At 36.6% G+C, this 21,391-nt stretch overlaps 1 protein-coding gene across 2 annotated transcripts in view; it reads left to right on the top strand.

Annotated features, from left to right (window-relative positions):
* Window positions 1-21,391, top strand: part of STARD3NL (STARD3 N-terminal like) — a 51,655-nt gene that overhangs the window by 6,661 nt on the left and 23,603 nt on the right. For both annotated transcript variants that reach the window (XM_004439266.3, XM_087436576.1), the window contains one exon: window positions 19,406-19,688. In XM_004439266.3, the coding sequence (XP_004439323.1) occupies window positions 19,464-19,688 (225 nt within the window). In that variant the 5' untranslated portion in view covers window positions 19,406-19,463. The remainder of the gene's footprint in view (window positions 1-19,405; window positions 19,689-21,391) is intronic.

The raw sequence follows: 21,391 nt of genomic DNA, 5'->3' as shown, positions 1-21,391 counted from the left end.
TCATGAAGCTGTTTCTGGCCACAAGAACCTACAATTCAGTCGTCTTTGTATTAATTATCTTAGGTTTTGATTTCTCATCATTTATGTAACCATTTTACCTCCTTTATAAAATGTATTCTACTTGAGGATAGGGACCATTTCTTTCCCTTCTTACTTTTTCCCCATAGCATCTAACATAGTGTTTTACATATGGTGGATACTTAATACATATCTGTTCATTCCTTTGGGCTGGATAGGTTCCCACTCGTATAGGGATTTCTTTCTTTTTTTTCTATATATTTGTACCAGTTTATGTAGTGTATTGTTAGAGTGACTTCACTAAATAGCATTCAAAATATATTGGAAAAGGAGATGACCAAATTAATTTGGGGAGGTTGGGGCATTTTTATTAATTCTGTTGTCAATTATAGTAATCAGAGATTAAATATTCTTGGTTTATTTAATATAATCTATTGAAACTCGGCGTATATGTATGCTTGTCTAAGTTTAGTTAGCAAGTACCCTGACTCCATACTTTTATACAATGATATTTGTAATTCATGAATTTAACAAACAAATTGAATGTCTAACATGTGGCTAGGCATTTCCCTGGGTGCTAAGGATATAGAAGTGTCCTCCAGGAGCTTTTGGTGTAGTACTGAGAACAAGACATGTAAACAGTATGTGAAATAAATCTGAAAGATTAGAGGTGCTGTTAAAGAAGGATATATGGCATATGTATTATACCAATGGGATCAGAGAAAGTTTCATTGAGGAAGTGATACTTGAGCCTCCTTGAACAATGAATAGGCTTATTACTGCTGTTAATTGTTTGTTAGTTGGAGGAAAAGACACTCCAAGTGGAGGGAGTGTTAGGACAAAGACATGGATGGTGAAACCTCCTCTTGTACAAAGGAACTAAAAATAGGTTAGTACATCTAAGGCACTGGGAGTGAGGGAAATGGGGTTTCGAGTAGAGAAATGAAATGATTCATTCAACTTTTAGAAAGACTAGCATGATACCCGTATGGAGAATGTTTGGGAGATGAGTAGACTGAATTATTGGAATAATGGGGATGAATGATGATTGGGAAAACCATGGAAAAGACTGATGAGAGGTGTTGGAAGGAAAGACATGGTCACAAGTTAGGAATGTTTGGAAGATGGATCCAGCAACAGAATCAAATTTAACACATCGTCTTAATAATAAAAGCTGTAAACAAGATCCTACTGATTATTATTGGTTAATTTTTCTTCCCTTAAACATTTTTGAATTATTTACAGGTAGTGTATATATTTTACATCTTTATCAGTATTTTTAAGTTCTTATAATTTTTTTTGATTTTGTAACTGCTTATTTCTTGTTCAGTGATTTGAGAGCAGATTTTTCAAGAATGGTGCTAGTTTCAAACCTTTGTTGAGAACCTTGTGAGCTTAAAGAGTTCCTACTTTTGTGGTATCTCCTGCCTCTGTAACATGTGCTCCGAGCCTGTTTTCATTATTAGATTGTAATCCATACTCTATTTTCTGGATATATTAGCCTGTAGTTGCATTGAGTCTTATAATTAGGGGTCATGCTTTATGTGATTCTGTTTTCTGAAGCACTAGCTAGGTTGACAAAGTCATCTGATGCCGATCTCTTGAGGGTCTAGTTTCCTGTTTGACTGCCTGAGAAGTCTGATGAAGAAAGAGAAAGGGGTACTGGTGTTTTTTAAATCAAGGCATCAGGATTTTGAGATTGACTTTCCTTATCTGTCTGTCACATACACCAAGCTTTAACCTCAAACCTTCATCTGTGATAGGGATTAGCAGTTTTTTTAGAACTGTGTGCCGTCCTTGTGTATCAAATTGTAGGAGATAACGTATAACGTATGTAACTTCTGCCTGTTTGTAGGTACTCCTGGGCAAAGATGTAAATGGCATTCCCTTTTATTGACTTGCTCTAGTTTGTGAAATAGGAAGTTGGCCTTGGATAACTCCAGGGGCCACTGATATTACTTCTTCCCTAGCAATACTGTTAGTGTGCCACTTCTGCCAGCTATAGAGCCACCACAGGAGCTGTGAGTAGAAAATGGCTCTGTCAACTAGAGTGACACTTGCAGGAACCTTCTCTCTCCGCTTCCAGAGAATGACTTTTATGTTGTTGAATGAAAAGCAGTTTATCTCTGAAGAGCCACCTTGGCTTTGCTGTCTACTCATCAACTGGCTATTTGGAATTTAGCTTCTGTTTTTTCTGTTTAGGGAGAGGTCTGGGGAGGCCTATGAAGAATGTGTGATGAACACTTTACTAAAAGAACTGCACACTTTTAGCCACCTTCTTATGATTCATAGGAAAGCAGTGAGCTCACTGCTTTGGGATATTATTGATTTTCAGATCTAGATCAATAAGATGGTCAGTTCCATCCTGAGAATTGAAAGCGTTTGTTTGAAAATTGCTTGCAGTAAGCACTGAAGAAATGGCATCACATGGTGCAGAGATGTCCTCACATGCATTGGAAAATCCTTCAAGTTCCTCAATTGAAGGACCTTCATCTGTGTAGATGGTAATATGACTGTTGACTCCATCATTGCTAAAGCTGACAACACATCTCTAGGAGGAAGCTTTAAATATTCATGAGAATATGTGAACTAAGGAGCAACATCGTTCCTCTGAATTACTATCTGCTGATGACTGACAGTACTAATGAGGTCAAATTGAGAAAAATAGTGGTAACTCCATAATAACCATCAGGTATTTTATAACTGATCTATTGTGGTTTTTTTAGGAAAGCCAAAAGTAGATTTTGTTTTGTGGGAACAAGACAAACTTCCGGAAAATGATGGGCGGCCAGCAACCAAAGAAATCAGCAGTCTTTCGCACTTGTGGAAATGACTTTATATGACTCATGAAGGAATATGGGGTTGTGTGTAGCCTTTGTGACTGGAAGATTAAAGACAAAGGAGTTTCTGGGTGAACTGTGGAGAAAATATTTGCATGTAGGAGTTAGAGCTGAAGCTGAGAAGGGGAAAAAGCTGTAAAATCAATTTGAGCACCAGAAGAGATCTGCTAGGAGGAGAATCAGAGGTTGGAGAGAGACAGTAGAAGCTGGAGGAAGATAGCTATAGAGACCCTGATCCAGTTATTCTGGGCCACCATTTCAGAACACCTTGTCTTCTGAAAAAGATGAGAGACAAATAAAAGAATATTCTTGTTTGCTATTGCCCATCTTGAGAGACTTTTTTGGACAGTGATGAGATACAGCTATAACATGCTGGCCATCTGACTCAGCCAGTGCTGGTGACAAAACTGGCCACCAAGTTGTTGACCCCTGCACAGATGGGGAGCTAAAAACATGTACCACCCAACATGACTTTGGCCACTCAGTGGCATGCTGCCATTTTGCCAACCTGTGATCTATGGAAGATCAAATATACATTGTCAAATGTCTTTCCTCTATCCAGCTGGCTCATCTTCTCCTGGGCAAAGCCACATCCCAGTGGCGTGACTATTTTCAAGAGTATACACTTGATTTCTTCCCCTTCTTCAGTTGTTCCATTGTATTATTTTGTACAATGTATTCCATTGTATCTATACCTCCTCAACTAGATGGAAGTTCTGCTGAGAGCAGGGGAACTTTTGCATTACCTTTTGAAGCCTTTTAAATGTCTTCTTGGGGCTTTACATTTTCTAGGTGTTCAATGCTTATTATTTAATCAAATGGGAACTCTTAGCGAGCTTAAGTAGGGCCCATCTCATAATTATTTTCTGTTCTACAGATAAATGCACTTTATTTTTTTTCTCATCTTTTATGGAGAGAAGAGAGAATGTTCTAATTTCTGTTATATCATGGCTTTGACTTCCATCTGTATACCGTTGACTCCCAAATTTCTATTTCTAACTCAGACTTCTCCCCTCAACTTCTGACTCATAACCAACCGCTTACTTTATCTCCACGTGGATATTAATAAGCATCTCATACTTTATGTGTCCAAACTGATGTTCTCCCTCAAAGCTGCCTCTCCTCTATCCTCTCCATTTCAGTAAATAGCAACTCCATCCTTCCATTTCCTCAGGCTATAAATCAGACAGTTCTCCTTTAGTCCTCTCTTTATCCTGTACCCCAGGCCCAATCCATCACCAAATGCTTTTGGCTTGTGTTTGGAACCAACCAATTCTCACCACCTCCACTACCACCACCCTAGTCTGATAAGTGAATATATCCTCTCTCTCCTGAATTATTCCCATAGTCCCCCAACTGGTCTCCCATTTCTGTGCTTCTCTTAGCCAGAGAGCCTCTTAAAGCTTAAGCTGGATCATGTTTCTCTTCTACTGAAAACCTTCCAGTGTCTTCCCATCTCATTCAGAGTTAAAGTCTTTACAGTGGCCTGTAAGGTCTCACAGGCCTGGTCCCTTGTTACCTTCTCTGTTATCATCTCCTACTGCTTTCCCACTCTGTCACTCAGCTCCAGCAAAGCTAAAGCTGATGACTTGGCGGAACTGCCTGGCCAGCTCCACCCTCCTCCAGGCTTGATCCTCACTCTTCTTCTACCTGCAGTGCTCTTCCTCTGGAAATCTACATGGCATCCCTCCCTTACCTTCTGCTAGGCTTTGCTCCACCTCTACTTCACCTGTAATGATCACAGTGAAGTCTTCCTGAGCACTCAGTTTAAAATTACAGTGCTTCTTTGTTTATTCTCTGTCCCCTTACTCTAAAAGGTAAGCTTTGTGAGAGTAGGAAATTTTTTCGATTTTGTTCTTTGCCACATCCCCACCGCTCAGAGGAGGACCTGACCACATTTTTGGTGCTGAAAACTTATTTGTGGAGTAAATGAACTAGATGTGGTGTATTCTTGGCAAACTTTGAATTTTCAAAAATTATCAGGTATAATTCTTAAATCTTATAGTATACATCCAGATTCAGTTTCTTAGTATATGTTTTAGATTTGCCTCATAACTTATGAAAACACTGATATGCATTCACCCAGCCATCTTTAATCTTAGTATTTCTCTCCATGTTATATGTTAAAATTTCGCCAATATTTTTAATATTGCTATAGAAATAGGTCACTTAGAAATTAAATTGCTGTAAGCACAGGTTTGGGCTTGGGAGATAAATTAGTGTCTACTAGATGAGTGACTTAAAAACACCATAATATATTTTCTTCTGCTTTAATTTTTCCAAGATGTTGATGTCAATTTCTAAATAAATCTGAGTCTTGAAGCAGATTTTCGAAAGGTTAAATTCTGTTTGTGTGCACACAATTACTTTCATCCGTTGATATTAACAGAAATTATTGAATGAGACAAGACTGCAAGCAATGACATAGAGCTTTAATAGAGAGTCTTGAAGGTGTGTGAGGGGAAGGGGGCAGAATGCATAGCAGTGAAGAGTGAGCAGATTTATCAGGATGGAATAAAAGCTTTCATTACATGCCAAACGAATGTAAACGACACTAGAAAATATGAGACCTAGAAAATATATATTCAGAATAAAACCATGGAAACAAAATTTTTGATGTTACTATGGAGTTGTACTTTCTAAATTCTTAAAGGAAAATAAGAGAAAGAACAGAAGGAAGTGCAGTTGTAATGTAGGCACCAGTGTAGTAAGTCGGCTGCATGAATAAAACAACATATAGTGTGCCTGAGCCTTGATAGGTGAAAAATCTCTCGTTTGTAAAAAATCTCTTTCTTCAAGTGTCTGGAATGAGTTTGAGTACTAATGTGTGAAAGAGATGAAGGACAAATTTGCTCTTAAGCGCTTACAGTAAAGTGATATCTTATGCACATTTTCACTAAAGATCCGAGCAAGCTTTAGACCCCAAACCGCTGCATGATGTGCACTCCACTGTTTCATTTATGCCTTATGACAACAACAACACTATTATTAGGTCTTTGACATTGGCTCAAAATTCAGACAGAATGACTCCTGTCCACACTCACAAGCACTTTAGAAGTCTTCATCCAGTCTCCATTTGTGTCTAGGTAATTTGATAGTTATATTAAGGGCAGAATGATTTGGATGCCCAGAAATCTTATGTAGATTTTCCTTTCAGTTGATCACCGTATCTCAAACTGTCACGTACATAAGAATTATTATACAGATGAGTGTGTACAAAATCCATATGCATTCTGTTTTATAGGTTGATTTAAGAGTTTTCTAGGATGATTTGGTTCCTCACTCTTGGCTCTTAGAGGTAGCTCATACATACAGCAGAGTTAATTTAATGATTTTTTGCAATGAAAATTTGCCTTGACTGTCTTTAATATATATATATATACACTACATATCTGTATGTATACTATATATTATGTTTAAATATATTTATATTGTATATATGTTTATATGTACTGGATAGATGGATGGATGGATAGATAGATAGATAGAGCAACTCCGTCCCAGAACATCCTTATGTCCTTATGTTTTTCTGAACTATTCAATAAGTTAAGTTGTGTACATCATGACGCTTACCACTCAGTACTTCAGCATGCATCTCCTAAGAATAAGGACATTCTCCTACATAACCGGAGTACTAACTATAATCAGTCCCCCAAATGATATTTTGTGGCTTTTTCTTTTTTCTTTTTTTTTTTAGTTGAAGATTCAGTCTACACTTTTTTAATTTTGAAGAGTATCCACACCACTTTTCCTTCTTTTTGTTCTTGTTTTGTTTTTCACCACATTGACTTCTCTAAAGACTCCACAATAGCTGTCTTGTGGAGTGTGCCATATACTGTGTTTGTCTGATTGTTTCTTTATGACTAAATTCAAGTTAAACATTTTTGGCTTGGGGATGTCGTATTTGATGTTATGTACTTCTTATTACATTGCGTCTGAGGGCACATAATGTCAGCTTGTTGCCATATTGGTGATGCTCTTTGGTTACTTAATGCAGGTGGTTACTGCCAGATCTCTCCACTATAAAGGTATATCATTCCCAATGAAATTATTAAATAATCTGAGGGATAATACTTTGAGCCTATGAATGTCCTATTCCCCATAAACCTTTTAATGATTTTTAGTATACATTAAAGATCCTTGCCTGAGTCAATTACTCCAACTAGGGGTTACAAACTGTTGATTTTTCTAATTTTATTATTATTTTTCTACATTTTTTACCTGACCTTTTTTTTTTTTTTTTTAATAAAGGAGAACTTCTACATCATCTCTCTTTTTTACAATATTACTATGGACTCCATTCTTCATTTTTCTAACATAAATTCCAGCATTACTGTCATTATTCTTTTTATGTTCAAGTTGTCCCAGACTGGCCAGTGGAAATCCCTCAAGACAGCCTACACAATTTTTTTTTAACGATTATGGCTTTTTGTGTTCTTCTTTGAGAAATCTTGGCCTACAAAAAGGTTGTAAAAATATTCTCCTGCACATTCTAATAACAGATTTATATTTTTAGTTGTTATATTTAAGTCTGTGATCCATTTTGAATTATTTTTTGTATGGTGTGAATTAGGGTTTAAGGTTCATTTTTTTTCAGTTTTGATATCTGCTTGTTCCAGTCTCATTTGTTGAAAACAAACTTTCTTTTCCCATTGGATTGCTTTGACAAATTTTTGTCAAAAGTAAAAGGATCATATAAGTGCAGGTCTATTTCTAGGCTCTCCGTTATGTTCCATTGATCTAGTTGTTGATCCTTAGGCTAGTACGACAGTTTTCATTACGGAAGAATGTCTTTAGGTTACGTAGTGTGAGTGTTCCAATTTTGTTCTTCTTTTTCAAGATTGCTTCGAATGTTCTTATTTCTTTGCATTTCTATATATATTTTAGAATTGCTTGTCAATTTCTACAAAAAAGCTTGATGGGATTATGATTGGGATTGAGTTGAATCGGTAGATCAGTTTGGGGAGAATTGAGATCTCAACGATATGAATTCTTCTAATCCATAAACATGGTATACCTCTCCATTTATTTTCATCTTTGATTTCTCTCAGCAGTGATTTGTAATTTTCAGTGTCGGGACCTTGCATATATTTTAAGTTATTCCTTAGTGTTTTATGTTTTTGATGCTATTTTAAATGCCTCTCTGTTTCTGTCTGTCTCTCTCCCCCTCCCTCTCTCCCTCTCCCTGTCTTTCCCTCTCCCCACTCTCTCCCCCCACACCTTCCCTCCCTCCCTCCCTCCCCCTCTCCCTCTCCCTCTCTCCTTCCCCTTCTCTCCCTCTTTCACATTTCTTCTTACTCCCACTGCCCAGATGAAGGGACTGGTAAATAGGTGAATCACAACATCCTGAGTAAGCTGTTTTTTTAAAAAAATGTAGAGTGAAAATAATCTTGATGCAGCATGATAGAGGTCAGTACAGACGTCTGTATATACTATTCTCTGATAGGGGCAGAGAGGTGTGGGAGAGTGGGAGGAAGCAAAAGCTTCCCTGGGAAAGTGACTTTTGAGTTAAGACTTATGGAATGGGTAAGAGCCATAGAGATAAGGAGAGTAGCACTCCAGGTAGAGAGAAAAATGCAAGCAGAGGTTGGTGAGAATGTGATTCCTTTGGGGGAACTGCTTGTGATTTTTAACATGGTGAAGTGGTTCTGAAGTAGGCAAAAGTAGGCCTTGTGTAAGGTTAGGAAAGATTAAGGCATTTGAGCTCTACCTGAAGGTCCCAGGAAACTATTCAATAAATGATCTCATAAATTTAATTTGCTGCTCTAAAAACTTGACACCTATTGGATGAGAATTATTTTTATTAGTTTATCAATAAATTTATTTTTCTTGTGTGCCTTGACTTTCTTTGCCCGTTTTTCTAATTGAGTTTTAAGGTTTTCATAATTTTTCATCACTTTTAAGTTTTCTTCTGATGTTTTTGAGATAGAGAAACTTGATTTTTATGTATTCAGATCTGTTTCCCTTTGTAGATTTTCTTAGAAAGAACTTCCTCATCCTAAAATCATGCGTTATTTACCTACAATTTCTTTTACTACATAAACTATGCAAATGATTTTATTAACTTTATAATATAATCTTCAGTATATTTTGATGTGTATCTTTCTTTCTCCATGTACTAGAATGACTAGTTAATAGTTTTATTCTTTTGCAACTGAATTTTGATGGCATCTTTATCATCTGTAGATATTTTTTTGTTTACTCAAGTTTTTCTTTGCAGAAAAGCTTAGGAAAGTACAGGCCAGGTGGTGGCTTATAGGTAATGAGTTTTTCTTGACCATCAGTGCTTTTATTTTTTTAATTGAACTAATTCTTAACATTTGGGAAATTTCCTACTATAGTTCAAATTTCTGGCTTCTACTGATAAATCAGCAGTGTGCCCTCTGTGTGCACATGTATGGCCCCTGAAGATCTGGCACGCTTGCCTCTCTTGTTTGCCTGTTGTTCCTGGTCTCCTGATGCTGATTGCCAGTTGCCAATTTCCTTTCAGCTTACACGGGTGTTTTTCTTATATCACTGATGTATTTCCCTATGTTTCTTTCAAAACCTGGAGTATAAGAGACCTGAGAGAGCCACATTTTAAGGAAAGTGGAAGACAGTGGATGTCTATGTGGAAATGAAGAGTCCCACCAAGTTTGAAATTATGCTAGTCTCTCCAAATTCAAAACCAGTCAAAATGTACATAATTTCAAAGCTTTTTGGCCCAAATGAATTGTAAGTTGTGTTCATTCATGCTTTTTAAGTGCAGTGAAACATTTTAATGGGTAAACAGAAATATCTGCTTTCCTATTAGGTTTAGTTTTTTATTTATGTGAGTTTTGACCTATTTATGTGATGTTTCAGGAGTGCATTCTAATATGTGAGTCCTACTTGTGGGAGCTGTTGTGAGGCTTAAATGACATGTGTTAAGTACTCAACACTGTGCCTGACTCAGTCTCAGTGTAAGGAAGCCGTTGATTTTGTTAGGTTAATATAAGATATACAGTGGTATATAGTAATATTTTAATAGGTGGAATTAGTTTATACTTTTGTTGTGTTGTGTTCTTTTGTTCTTGTGTTGTGTGTTCTTGGTCAGATAATGTCAGTATTATGCTAACTTTATTTAATGATAGGATAGCTTTCCTTTCTTTTAATTTCTGGAACAGTTTATAGGATTTTATTTGTCTTTAATTTCAAATTGTGCAATACCTAGCTAGTTCCTTTGCTAGGTAACTCTTTGTCAGCTTTTTTACTTTTCTTTTGGGGATGGTTTATTCTATTCAGGCCATCTGTGTCTTCTTGATGTGATATATGTATTTCCAAAGTATTCACTTTCCTTATGATTTTCAAATGTAGTTAGTGTAAAGTATCAAATAATCTCTCCTATAATGGTACTTGTATTCCTTTCTTAATCTCCCCCTCCCCAATCTAGGTTTACCTATTTGCCCTTTTAAAAGACAAATTTTTGGATTTACTTAGATATTTTAAATTTGTTTGTGGAAATGTTCATCCATGTACAAAAGTAGAGAGTTTAATATAATGAATCACATTGTATCCATCCCCCAGCTTGGACAATTATCATAATTTTCTTTTGGATTTATTTATTAATTGTACTCATTGGTTTTCTTTTTTCTATTTTTCCTCATGGGATAGTTACAGTTTTTGTAACTTTATTATTTAAATGCCTAATTCTTTAATTTTATTCTTTATTGAAAAAGCAATTAAAGCACTTTAAGGAAGTGAGTTTGGTAATAAGCTCAACTTTGACAGCTTTCCACTGTTTTCCTTGTCATTATTTTCTAGTTTGTTTTAATTTTTAAATACTTTTATGTCAGTAATTATTTTAGAAAATACTATGTTATGAATTTCTGTTGTATGCATTGTTTGTTCTATATGCAGTTTCTAATTGCAAGATTATTGAATTATATATTTTTTAGTAGTCTAATTTTATGATCAATTTGGTAAACATGGCATATCATAGTCTCAAAATAACATGGTCTCTGATTATAGGGTTAAAAAAATAATCATTAAAAAACTTATAGTATTCAAATAATCTATATCCATATTTATGTCTTTAAAATACCAGATAGGTAAAACAGTAAACTGTCAAAACCTCCCATTATGATTATAATCTATCATTTATTTAGCTTTTGCATTTTCTTAGATTTTAAGGATGCATTTTGTGTTTCTGGTAAGGCTTCTGTACCTTGATACAGAGTGGTAAATCTTAAACCTGATTTCAAATGCATTGCCCTTCTCAATTTTCAGAAATCCAAATATTAGCTATACCTGCTTAGTTAAGAGGATATGTGTCAGAATCTTCAGAGCTTAAGTATACATCTTGAATTTTTGAAGTTTTTGTGTACTTATTAAAAATATTTTAGCTGATATGGACCCTCCCTTGCTTTTTATTGGGTATGAATTATTAATCATACCCAAATACTTACAAGTGAGATTTAAAATAAGCAAATGTTGTATTACCATTGCATAGTCACTAAGTTCAGTTATTATAGCTTTGGTTTGAGCTTGATTACCGTGGTCTACTTAATAATTCTACTCAAGGAAAATTATTGATAATTACATGGAAGTTTATAAAGAGATGAATACTGGAGTGATGACACAACCTTTCTGTAATTCTCTTTCAGAATGTTACCACTTGCATACTATATACCGAATATGCTGATATTTTGTGGTGGCTAACCATCACTGACATGGTCTCTGAATTATGGTATCTCTGGAAGTTCCCAAAGAGCAATTTTGTACCCAGTAATGCCATTGAGGGTCATTGGGAGACATCTAACCGTCTCCCTCCCCAAAGCTTCTCATTGGCATCACCTTGGTGACTTTATTAAGGTTTGAGTCCAGCCCTCTTTCTTGTTGACTGACAAACCTGATTTATCAGCTTCTGTTTACAGAGCCCAGTGGAGAGTGGCTCTTCCTCATGTGGGTAGAATCACGCCTCACAATCTGCAGTGAACACCAAAACAGCTATGTAGACTGAAGGTTTATTTCAAGCTAACCGGTCTATTGTTTCCCTCCGTGGAAGATCACATTTTAATAAGAAACACAGAATATAAAAGATTGTGAGAGGCATGCAGGGAATCTTTAAATTGTTCAGTGACAAAAGGCACTGATGATTCCCTGATGCCATCATATTAATCATAGGAATAATCTGTCCACTGGACTGGAGATACTTAAAATCCAACAGACAAGGGGCCCTGACTTGAAGAGCGCCAGGCTGGGCACAGCTACCATTTGCTTGTGACGCTCCTTTTCTGTGTTTTCCGCCCTGACCCACCCACCTTCTGATGGGCACATTCCCTCCTCCCCTCTTTAGGTCTGAACATATGTCCTGTCAACTTGTTCTCATATCTTGGCCTGTGAGCTGTTTTGTTTCTTTAAGGGCAGAGCACATCTACTCTGATTCATTATGTGTTGATTTTGTAGTATAACTTTCAGAGGGCAGTATTATTTTAATTGTTTCAAAATTCTCCCCTTCTCTCTTCCATTGTAGCCCTGATGATATGGGCAAATCTATAACAAGCCTTGCAGAGTTTCATAAATGCGTGTAGATCTTTTTTTCTTTTTCTTTTTTTAAACATTTCACTCATTTTCAGTTAGGAAATTAGTAGGGACCTGCTGGCAAAATCTGACTCCTCAACTCAGGAAAGATTTTTTATTTGAAGTAGTACCAAACAATTGGTTGGGTGATTTTAAATGCTTTATAGAATTTTTCACTTTCTACTTTGAAATAATTGATTTTTCCCCTGATTTCTCTATCTAGTATTTTTTTATTGCTTCAGCGACTAATTTGGATGTGATGTGTAGGTGTTTTAAAATTCAACCCAATAGTCTAGATTTTAGAAATGTTTCTCTAGACGTTGTAAACTTGGAGCATATACAGCATAAAGTAAGCCAAGGCTGTTTTGAAGCGTGAACATAATGGTAGTGGGCAGTTTGTCAAAGAAAGGTTTGTTTGATCTTGATTTTGTTAAACTACTTGTAGTGCTTCATCGTGATAGTTCTCCGGCCCAAGAAGCTGGAGTATTGCACAAATGCGTCGACTCCCTAACCTTGCCCACTGCCAGTCTTTCTAAAGCCACTTTCTTTAGAGTCCTACCAGGCCTGTATTTTCCAGGGTAAAATTGACATCCCCATAGCATCAGTACCATGAAGAAGTACAGGACATTTTCTTGGTTTAGAACATCTTATCTACAAACCAACTTTGGGATGTTTTAAAAATATAAGCAGCTTCATTTACACAAATATAAGTGGCTTCATTTAAGCAAACATTAATTAGAAATTTTTATTTTGTGAAAGTTTGAATAATTGGTTGAATTTGACATGTAGAATTTCCAGTTCTTCTTAGACATTGCAGAATTTTCCTTACCTCATACTGGTACCCTTAGAACATGAAGATTGCCTTACTACATTTTTTAATACTCTGGATTAGCTTCCTTCCCACATTCCTCTCTTCTCTATGCATGTTTATATTTAAAGCATCTGTATTTTTTAGTTATCATGCCTCTTTCTCATACTGGCATGTTTATAAATGTTAGGTTATTCCCTCACTATTCCCATTCTCCACTTCTAGCTGTTTCATTTTGAAAACTGGGAGCTCTAAACAGGGCTTTTACCATCATAAACTGGGTGTCATAATGTGGCAGGCCTTGCAAGAGGGTAGCCAGCTCAGGCTGCTCCCTGCCCCCAGAGAAACCCAGTCCTAGGATAGAGTGGCTACACCTGAGGCAGCCTGTGTCTTTAGGGACTCTCAAATCTAATGACTACACTTCAGGGGCCATTTGAACACTTTGTAATGTCCCTCCTATTTCCTTCTAGGAATCTGAGGTGAGGCAGAGTGATGGAGAGGAAAGAAGTGGAAGACTTGAGTTTTAATTCTAAGATATATCTTGAAATATCTCTTAGATGAATGCATCCTTATAATCCACGCAGGCCTCAGATTCTTTGTCTGTAAAACAAGGGAATTAGAATAGATCAGAGTGGCAAACTCAGATGCCTCCAGGCTAGGTCAAGACAGGCCAAGTGCTGTGTGCATGCCCCCACTAGAGAGGTCAGCAGCTTCTTGGCTATATTACTATCATGGTAAGAGAATGAAGGCCTGGCAGTTCTGTATCTTGTAACTTCTCAAGAGAAGCTGGAAATCTGGATTTTAATATGAACATTCAGTATTTAAAATCTTAGTAATAGTTCAAAATCTTTGGAAACACTGTACAAGAGCAAGCAAAACATTCTGTAAGCCAAACCTGCTCCCTAGGCCTTTGGATAAGATGATGAATAAGGTCTGTCTGAATTAAATATTTTTAGTATCTGTCATTCTGATACTCTTTCTTGGAGGAGAACATATAGTGTCCTGGCTGTTGCCAAAAGTAGTTGAGAGGAGAAGGTTGGGTGGTTGGGTTGAGAGACTTGGTTTGGCTGCCACCAGTAGATGCCCAGAGGCCCTCTCTACTCCTCCTGGGAAGGTATAAGAAATTGTGGGACTTCTGTAAACTCTAGCAGTAGCAGCTACTGCTCCAAAGCCGCTGTTCTTTATCATTTGGGTAGTATCAATTCTGTGCTGAAGCGGATGGAGCTGAAGTTTTGGCTCAGCTTTGCACCCAACATGGGAACCAATGCAGTAGAAGAATCCCAAAGGTGTAAGCATTCTTTTTGGAAGCAGAAAGATCTCAGTTTTTTGTTTTGTTATATATTTTTTTTGTTGTCGTCGTTTTTGTTTTTTCAATGTGGGAAAGATATTATCATTTAGGAAGCAGTATAGGTCGGGTAAAATTTTTCTCCAATTCTAGTAGTGTGGAATTAAGGAAAGAGAATAAGGCAAAGAGGAGTGTGTTCCTGCTCTTAGCACTACTGAAGTGTCCCTCGGGTAAGCTAACAAGACGAGATCAACTGTGCCTAAGCTGTGGTGTGTCACTAGAGCAACCTGTGGAAAAATAAGAATGAATCACAAGTTTTTGCTAATCACAGAATGAGAGCATACATTGGAAAAATTAATATTAGTCAATTATCCTATTCTTTTTTGCTAATCTAAATAACTAAATCTCGCCCAGGTACCCTTTGAGAAGCTGACGAAAGCAGTAGTCCTTCTTTCTAGGCAAATGTAAATAGTAAAGTAAATATTTTAGGCTTTACAAACCACATGGTCTCCATCGCAACTATTCACATCTGCCATCTTAGTGTGGGAGCATCCGTAGACAATAAGAGTGGGTGTGGTGGTATTCTAATAAAACTTTACGTTCAAAAATAGGCAGTAGGTCATATTTGACCTGCAGGCTATAGTTTGTTGACCCCTGGTTTAGAACTTTGATAGCTGTGCTAGCTTGGAATATTAATTGGCAAATACTCACCTCATCCTCCTCTTTGGGTGGAATGTACATCCCAGCTCCATTGCATTTGAACTTGGCCTTGAGATACTGGCCAATAAATGTGAGCAGACATGATGCATAGAGATATTTTAAATGTGTTTACATATCTAGCTTGTCTGATGTACTCGTGCCATTTGCCATGAAAAGAACATGTCCCAGGTAGCCCTGGTCTAAGGAGGAAGACAGGCAGAGAGAGCAGACCTAGACCCAACACACAGTTTGAAGCCAAGCTCTGCTACCCACAGCCTGAAGCACAGTTGCCCAGCTGAGCCTAGACTAGATCAGCTGAACTTGAGGCAACCTGCATACCTGTGAGCTTGAGAATAAATGTAGGTTGTTTTAAACCATTGAGTTTTGGGGTAGTTTGCTAATGCAGCATAAAAGTAGAAATGGCTGGCTAATATTATAGTACAGAGAAGGATAGTTATCCATCTAGATAAAACAATTAAGACATGAATCTCACTTACAAAAACCAAAACAACAAAAGGAGATTCTTATCTCCTTACACAAATCCTGGAAAAAGATAAGGGAATGTTTTTCTTTATTTTATAATTCTCCACCCTACTCCTCCCCACCCACGCTGCTTCTGTGGTTGGAATAAACCCTGAATTGTAGATTTAGGTTCCTGTGTATACAGCTAATCAATACTTAACACCCTCTTTAAAGAGGCGTTGCTTTCCTTAAGCCAAGCCCAGAGAGGATCTCAGTACCAAGAACTGAATATTTAATACTGCTGAAATTATATCTGAGAAAATATCCAAGCCCTTCCTCAGAAATGAACAGTTGTGGTCTCCTCAGTTCAGCAGAGAATTTTGAGAGCCTGCTCTGTGCTTGTCTCTGCTAGATGCTGGATAGAATATATTCAATCGATATTTGTTTTGTTCCAGCTATGTGTCGTGCACTGTGGTAGTCTCTGGGGACACAGGGGTGTGTAAATCAAATTCAGGGCCTTCAAGGAACACCAGCTAGCAGGAGAGACAGGCAAGTAAGTGGATAATTAAGGTGCAGTGTGGTAAGCAGTAGCACGAGTGGCATATCCACAGTCCCCAGGGAGCTTGGAGGAGATGCACTTGACCCTGCCTGGAGATTGGAATGTGGGGAGCATTTCAGGGAAGTCTTCCTGAAGAAATTGACGCTTGAACTGAGTCTTTCTGAGGGACATGGTTAGGATGAAGTCCTGTAATTGTAGAGTAGAAGGGAGCTTTAGGAAGTATCCTTCTCTTTACACATGAAAAGGAAGCTGTCTCTCCTTTTTAAGATTTCCCTCTGTCCCAGAGAGAGATCAATCTGATTAGAGTCAGGCCGCTCAGAGCAATCTGTGCTTTGGGTAACTTGATTATTGAAGCTATTGCAAGTATCCGTAAATTCTAGCTAATTAGCAGTTATATGCACACATCAGAAAAATAATGTAATGATTCTCATTTCCCAAGGCAGGTGTATATCTCATTTTATGATGCCAGTTTTTATTTTGAACTAGCCTCGGATTTGTGGGGTTGGTATTTTGCTTTGTCATCCTTTTTTATTTATGAGGAGTGGGTTCAGGGAGGAGGAGCAAATGAGACTAAGAAAATGATCAAATTACCTTGGAAATGATTTCTTCCTAAAAACAGCCTTCAGTTTAAATTGTAAATTTGCTGAATTGTCTGTACAGTTTAATGGATTTAAGAATTTCAATTAATTTTTAAATATAGTTGCTAATAGATTATTAGACTGACTTAAAAATTATCTAGATTGCTTTTTCTTTGTGTAGACTGTGTTGTTGCAGAAATTTGTTTGTATTCATCCAGGTTCAGTTTTAGAGAACATCTCAGCTATCTTTTTGAACTTCAAAATGTGTGTTTCATCACAGAAAACATATTATTTACGTTCATTTTTACTTATTGTTCCAGAATGAGTTCTACTTAGAAGTCTGGCAGATAAATTTAGTACTTTGCAAGCTTTACGAGTGACTGTCCTGGGGAATATGCCATTGGTATTCCTTCCACTACGATGGTATTGATCTCATTGAGACAGAAATCATATAGAAATACTTTCAAGTTTTGTAACTTTATATTTTCTTTTACAAAGCATGGAAGTGGACTCCTATTGTAGCTTTTCAAAATGCTTTTTTTGCTGATTGATGACTCTGCGAAAGCAAATTGAGTGATTGAGATGTTACCTAATGTTGCCCAGATCAGCTGAAAAAGGGAAGAGCCTCATAAAGGCCTGGGACATCTGTCCAGGACCCTAACAAAGTTGCATTTGAATTTAAACCCTCCCATTGTAAATATGTGTGCAAAATAAGAAATTTGAAAAATATGCAAAAGGTAAAAAGAGGGGAAAAATATAAGCTCATCACCCAGAGATAAGCAATATTAGTATTTGATATATTTCATAAGTACATTCTTTGAAAAATTTGGTTTTGATTTATTTTACAGAACTGTGAACATAATGCGTGTATATTCCATATACTGTTCCTGTTTTAATCTAGTTATTATACCACAAGCATTTTTCCAAGTTATTATAAATGCTTCATAAGCATTTGTTTTAATGACTGTACTGTGACTATACCAGGATGTATCTAATTATTCCCCTATTGTTAGATATTTAGGTTGTTTTCTAATTGGGGTTATCATAGATATATTATAATAAAGTCTTTTTTAATAGAGATTTTTATTAAAGGTAACACATACACAGTTCATGTGTGCATACATGAACATAAGTGTACAACATTTTCAGTTTTTCACAAGGCAATCCACCACTGAAACTACTACCTGTGTCAATAAATTATCGCTAAGTTAAGTATAGTCATGTTACCACTACTCAGGCCAAGAACAGAACTTGCCCAAGCTGTTCTCTCCCTCCTCCTGGAAGGTAATCACTACCCTGACCTCTAATGACATGGATCAATTTTTGCCTTGAAGCTCTACAATTAATTTCCTTTAGATTTTCAGAAGTAGAGTTACTAGATCAAGAAGTACAAATATTTTAAAGTATCTTAGTTCTTATAACCAAATTGCTTCTGAAAACATCACGTCATTTCATCACCACGTTGTTTGAAAATGTGGAAAGGACTTTTCTTCCTGAGTGTGGGAAGAGAAAGAAGTGAGAGTCAAATGTAAAGAGACAGTTCTGGACCGTGAATAGGACCACATGGAACCATATTACTTTAGGGAAATTCTAGCAATGTTTTGAAATTCTATTTTATCCACCTTGAAAATGCTCTTCTTTATCTGGACACTGCCAGTCATTGTGACAGAAAGAAAGAAGAGCATGGTGAACCAGGCACTGGCTCTTAAGATCTGGACACAACTGACACACAAACTTCTGCCCACGTTATGTTGGCCAAAGAAAGGCGCATGAATTCAGTAGAGCCAGGGGTATATAATCCTCCCATAGAGAGAGGTACTGTAGGAAAGGAAACTGGACTATTTGACAAACAATAACATCATCCACCATACTTTCTATTTAATGACTTGGCCTCGTCCCTGAGATCAGATCATTTAGATTACTAATCTTTTACTTTTATTATAGAAGCACATCCTAGCCTTGGGCAGGGTGGCGGTGGGATTTACATCTCCATGTAGGGCTGTAACTTCTATAATTATCAGTGGGTTGTTTGCATAAAGCTGAACTTTTGGGCGTGTGCTTTTTTCCCAAGAAGAGGCCCAGAAACATGCTTTTTAATTAAGAGGTGATGGGTAAATGCTAAATTCAGTTTATTAGATACTTTTGGTGGAAAGAAATTCCTCTTTAGGAAGCAAGTTTTTTATAGCTAGTCGACATGTTCTGGTTACATGCTTTCTGGGCAACTGTTCAGTAATGTTTTCCTAGTCCATTGATAATGACACTTACAGAATTGCAGAGGTTTTCTCCCTGGCACAGCAAGGGAACTGGCTTGGCTTGTTCACTGAGACGCTTGCTCCAGGTTATCAGGCGCACTTTTTGTTGTGGTTACCATCTTGTCTTCACCGTTTACTACTGCAAATTTGCATTCTTCCTTATTACCATTCTTTTCCAAAACAGCTATTTTGTAGTGTTGATCAGTAACATCAAAAATTGCTTCTCATTTCACTTTCTCTTTATGTCTTCATTTAAGACACACTGATGCTCAGTTAGAGGTATAGTTGCATGGTGGTGGGGGTATCTTGGTGGTAGTAGGTGAGCTCTGATTTAACATGGTGTCTCTCTTTTTATTCCCCCAAGATCTCTTCTCTCAAGGGATGGTGAAGTTGGAAAAAGGCTCCTTTAATCCTCCTCCAGGATGAACCCCCTGCCACAAGACATGGAGAATGCTCTCACAGGGAGCCAGAGCTCTCACACTTCTTTGCGCAACGTCCATACCATCAACCCTACACAACTCATGGCCAGAATTGAGGCCTATGAAGGAAGAGAAAAGAAAGGCATATCTGATGTCAGGAGGACTTTCTGTCTGTTTGTCACCTTTGACCTCTTATTTGTAACATTACTGTGGATAATAGAGTTAAATGTAAGTGTTTTTTCCTGTGACTTTATAAGAATTGTTTCCAGAGACAAAAAACAATTTTCTTATTTTTCTCATCATTTCTGTCTCGTTTAGTAGATTCCATCTTTTCCCTAATGAGGCAACATTGCACTTCTCCAGCTAATTTGGACTTTTCTTATTCTTTACTGTTACTGTTTAAAACAAACCTGGTTAATTTAAAACTCACTTTGTCTGGGATTTTGAAATTTGATTTCATGGTGTTTTGCTCTGTATCAGGTGTTGGTGAACTACAGTCTGGGGGCCAAATTCAGCTGGCCTGTTTTTATAAATAAAGTTTTATTGGAACACAGCCCTGCCCACCCGTTTATATATTGTCTATGGCTGGCTGTTGTCCTGAGTAGTTGAGTCGTTATGACAGAGTCCATCTGGCCCACAAAGGCAAAAATATTTATTCCCTGGCCCTCTTTAGAAAACAGTTGCTGATCTTTCCTTCAAAAAATGTAACAGGTTTTTGAAATACGTTTTAGATGTTGCATCTACTTTTCTAATTCCCATGTGTAAAATTTTGCATGCATTTATTGTTTACTTTTTTGCAAAGATATTATTTATTCATATTTTATCCAAAAAAATGTACTGGAAGCATTTGGAGGTTTGTCTATATTTTTTCAGGTTTATGCAGTTATATTGGCAAGTAATTGTCTAGACCAGTACTGTCCAATAGTATAGTGCAAGCCTCATGTGACATTTGAAGTTCTGCAGTTGCTACATTTATTTTTTTATTTTTACTTTTGTTAATAAATTAATAAATTAAATTTATTAATAAAAGTAAAAATAAATGAAATTCATTTTAATAATATATTTTATTTAACCCAATATATATGTTTTCTCCTAAAGCCTTGGCTCTCTTTATATACCTTACCAGCAAATAGGTGAACTCTTCCAGAGTGCTTTCCTCACATGCAGAATTTGTCTGCTTCCTTCATTTTCAGCAGTTCATTTATTTCTAAGAAATATTTGCTAAGGCCTCGGTGGTAATAGTTATTAGCTACTGTTTATTATTAAAAGGTAACTGCTAGACACAGTACTAGGTGCTTTATAAGAAATTTATTAAAATAGAGAAAATATGAAAAGATGCTGTGATTTCTGTTTGAAAATGATTTTTAATTTTGCCTTTTAACAGAAAGAGTCAACATCTTAATCTAAACTCTAGTTAGTATTCTAATTTGTAGCAGCAATTTTAGTTCTGCATTCTAGACTCTTAATGATTAGTGTCTTTGGACTCATTTAATTTCATCATGAATCTTAATAGAGGAATAAAACTCTTTATGAAAGCAGATAGTTATATTAGAAAATAAGATTTGTCCCAGAATCATAGTAATATGCAGCATGAATCTACTATTAAGGTTCTGTTTACAGATTTTCCTTCTGTTAATGTAGCACTGTGGGTATGTCTTATTTTTGAGTAAAACGAAACAAGCTGGTGATATTACACAGTAATTTAGAGTGTCTGTTTTTACTATTTGTTCCATATGTATACATTAAAGAAAATGTTTATTTTAAAGGAGTAATACGTTTTTAAAACTAATAGCTGTGTACTGAGAGACGAAAAGGAAACGCATCTTTTAACAGGAAAGCATCGCAGCAGTTTTAGGGGAGCACACTTAAAAGTTATTGTAATGACAGCACACAATTAAGGCATTCTTTGATTAACCACTAATATCACTCCA

The sequence above is a fragment of the Ceratotherium simum genome, chromosome 1 (assembly GCF_057802395.1).
Source record: "Ceratotherium simum simum isolate JZ-2026a chromosome 1, ASM5780239v1, whole genome shotgun sequence".
NCBI lineage: Eukaryota > Metazoa > Chordata > Mammalia > Perissodactyla > Rhinocerotidae > Ceratotherium > Ceratotherium simum.
Note: the sequence above shows the minus strand (reverse complement) of the source record. Positions and strands in the feature narration are given on the sequence as shown.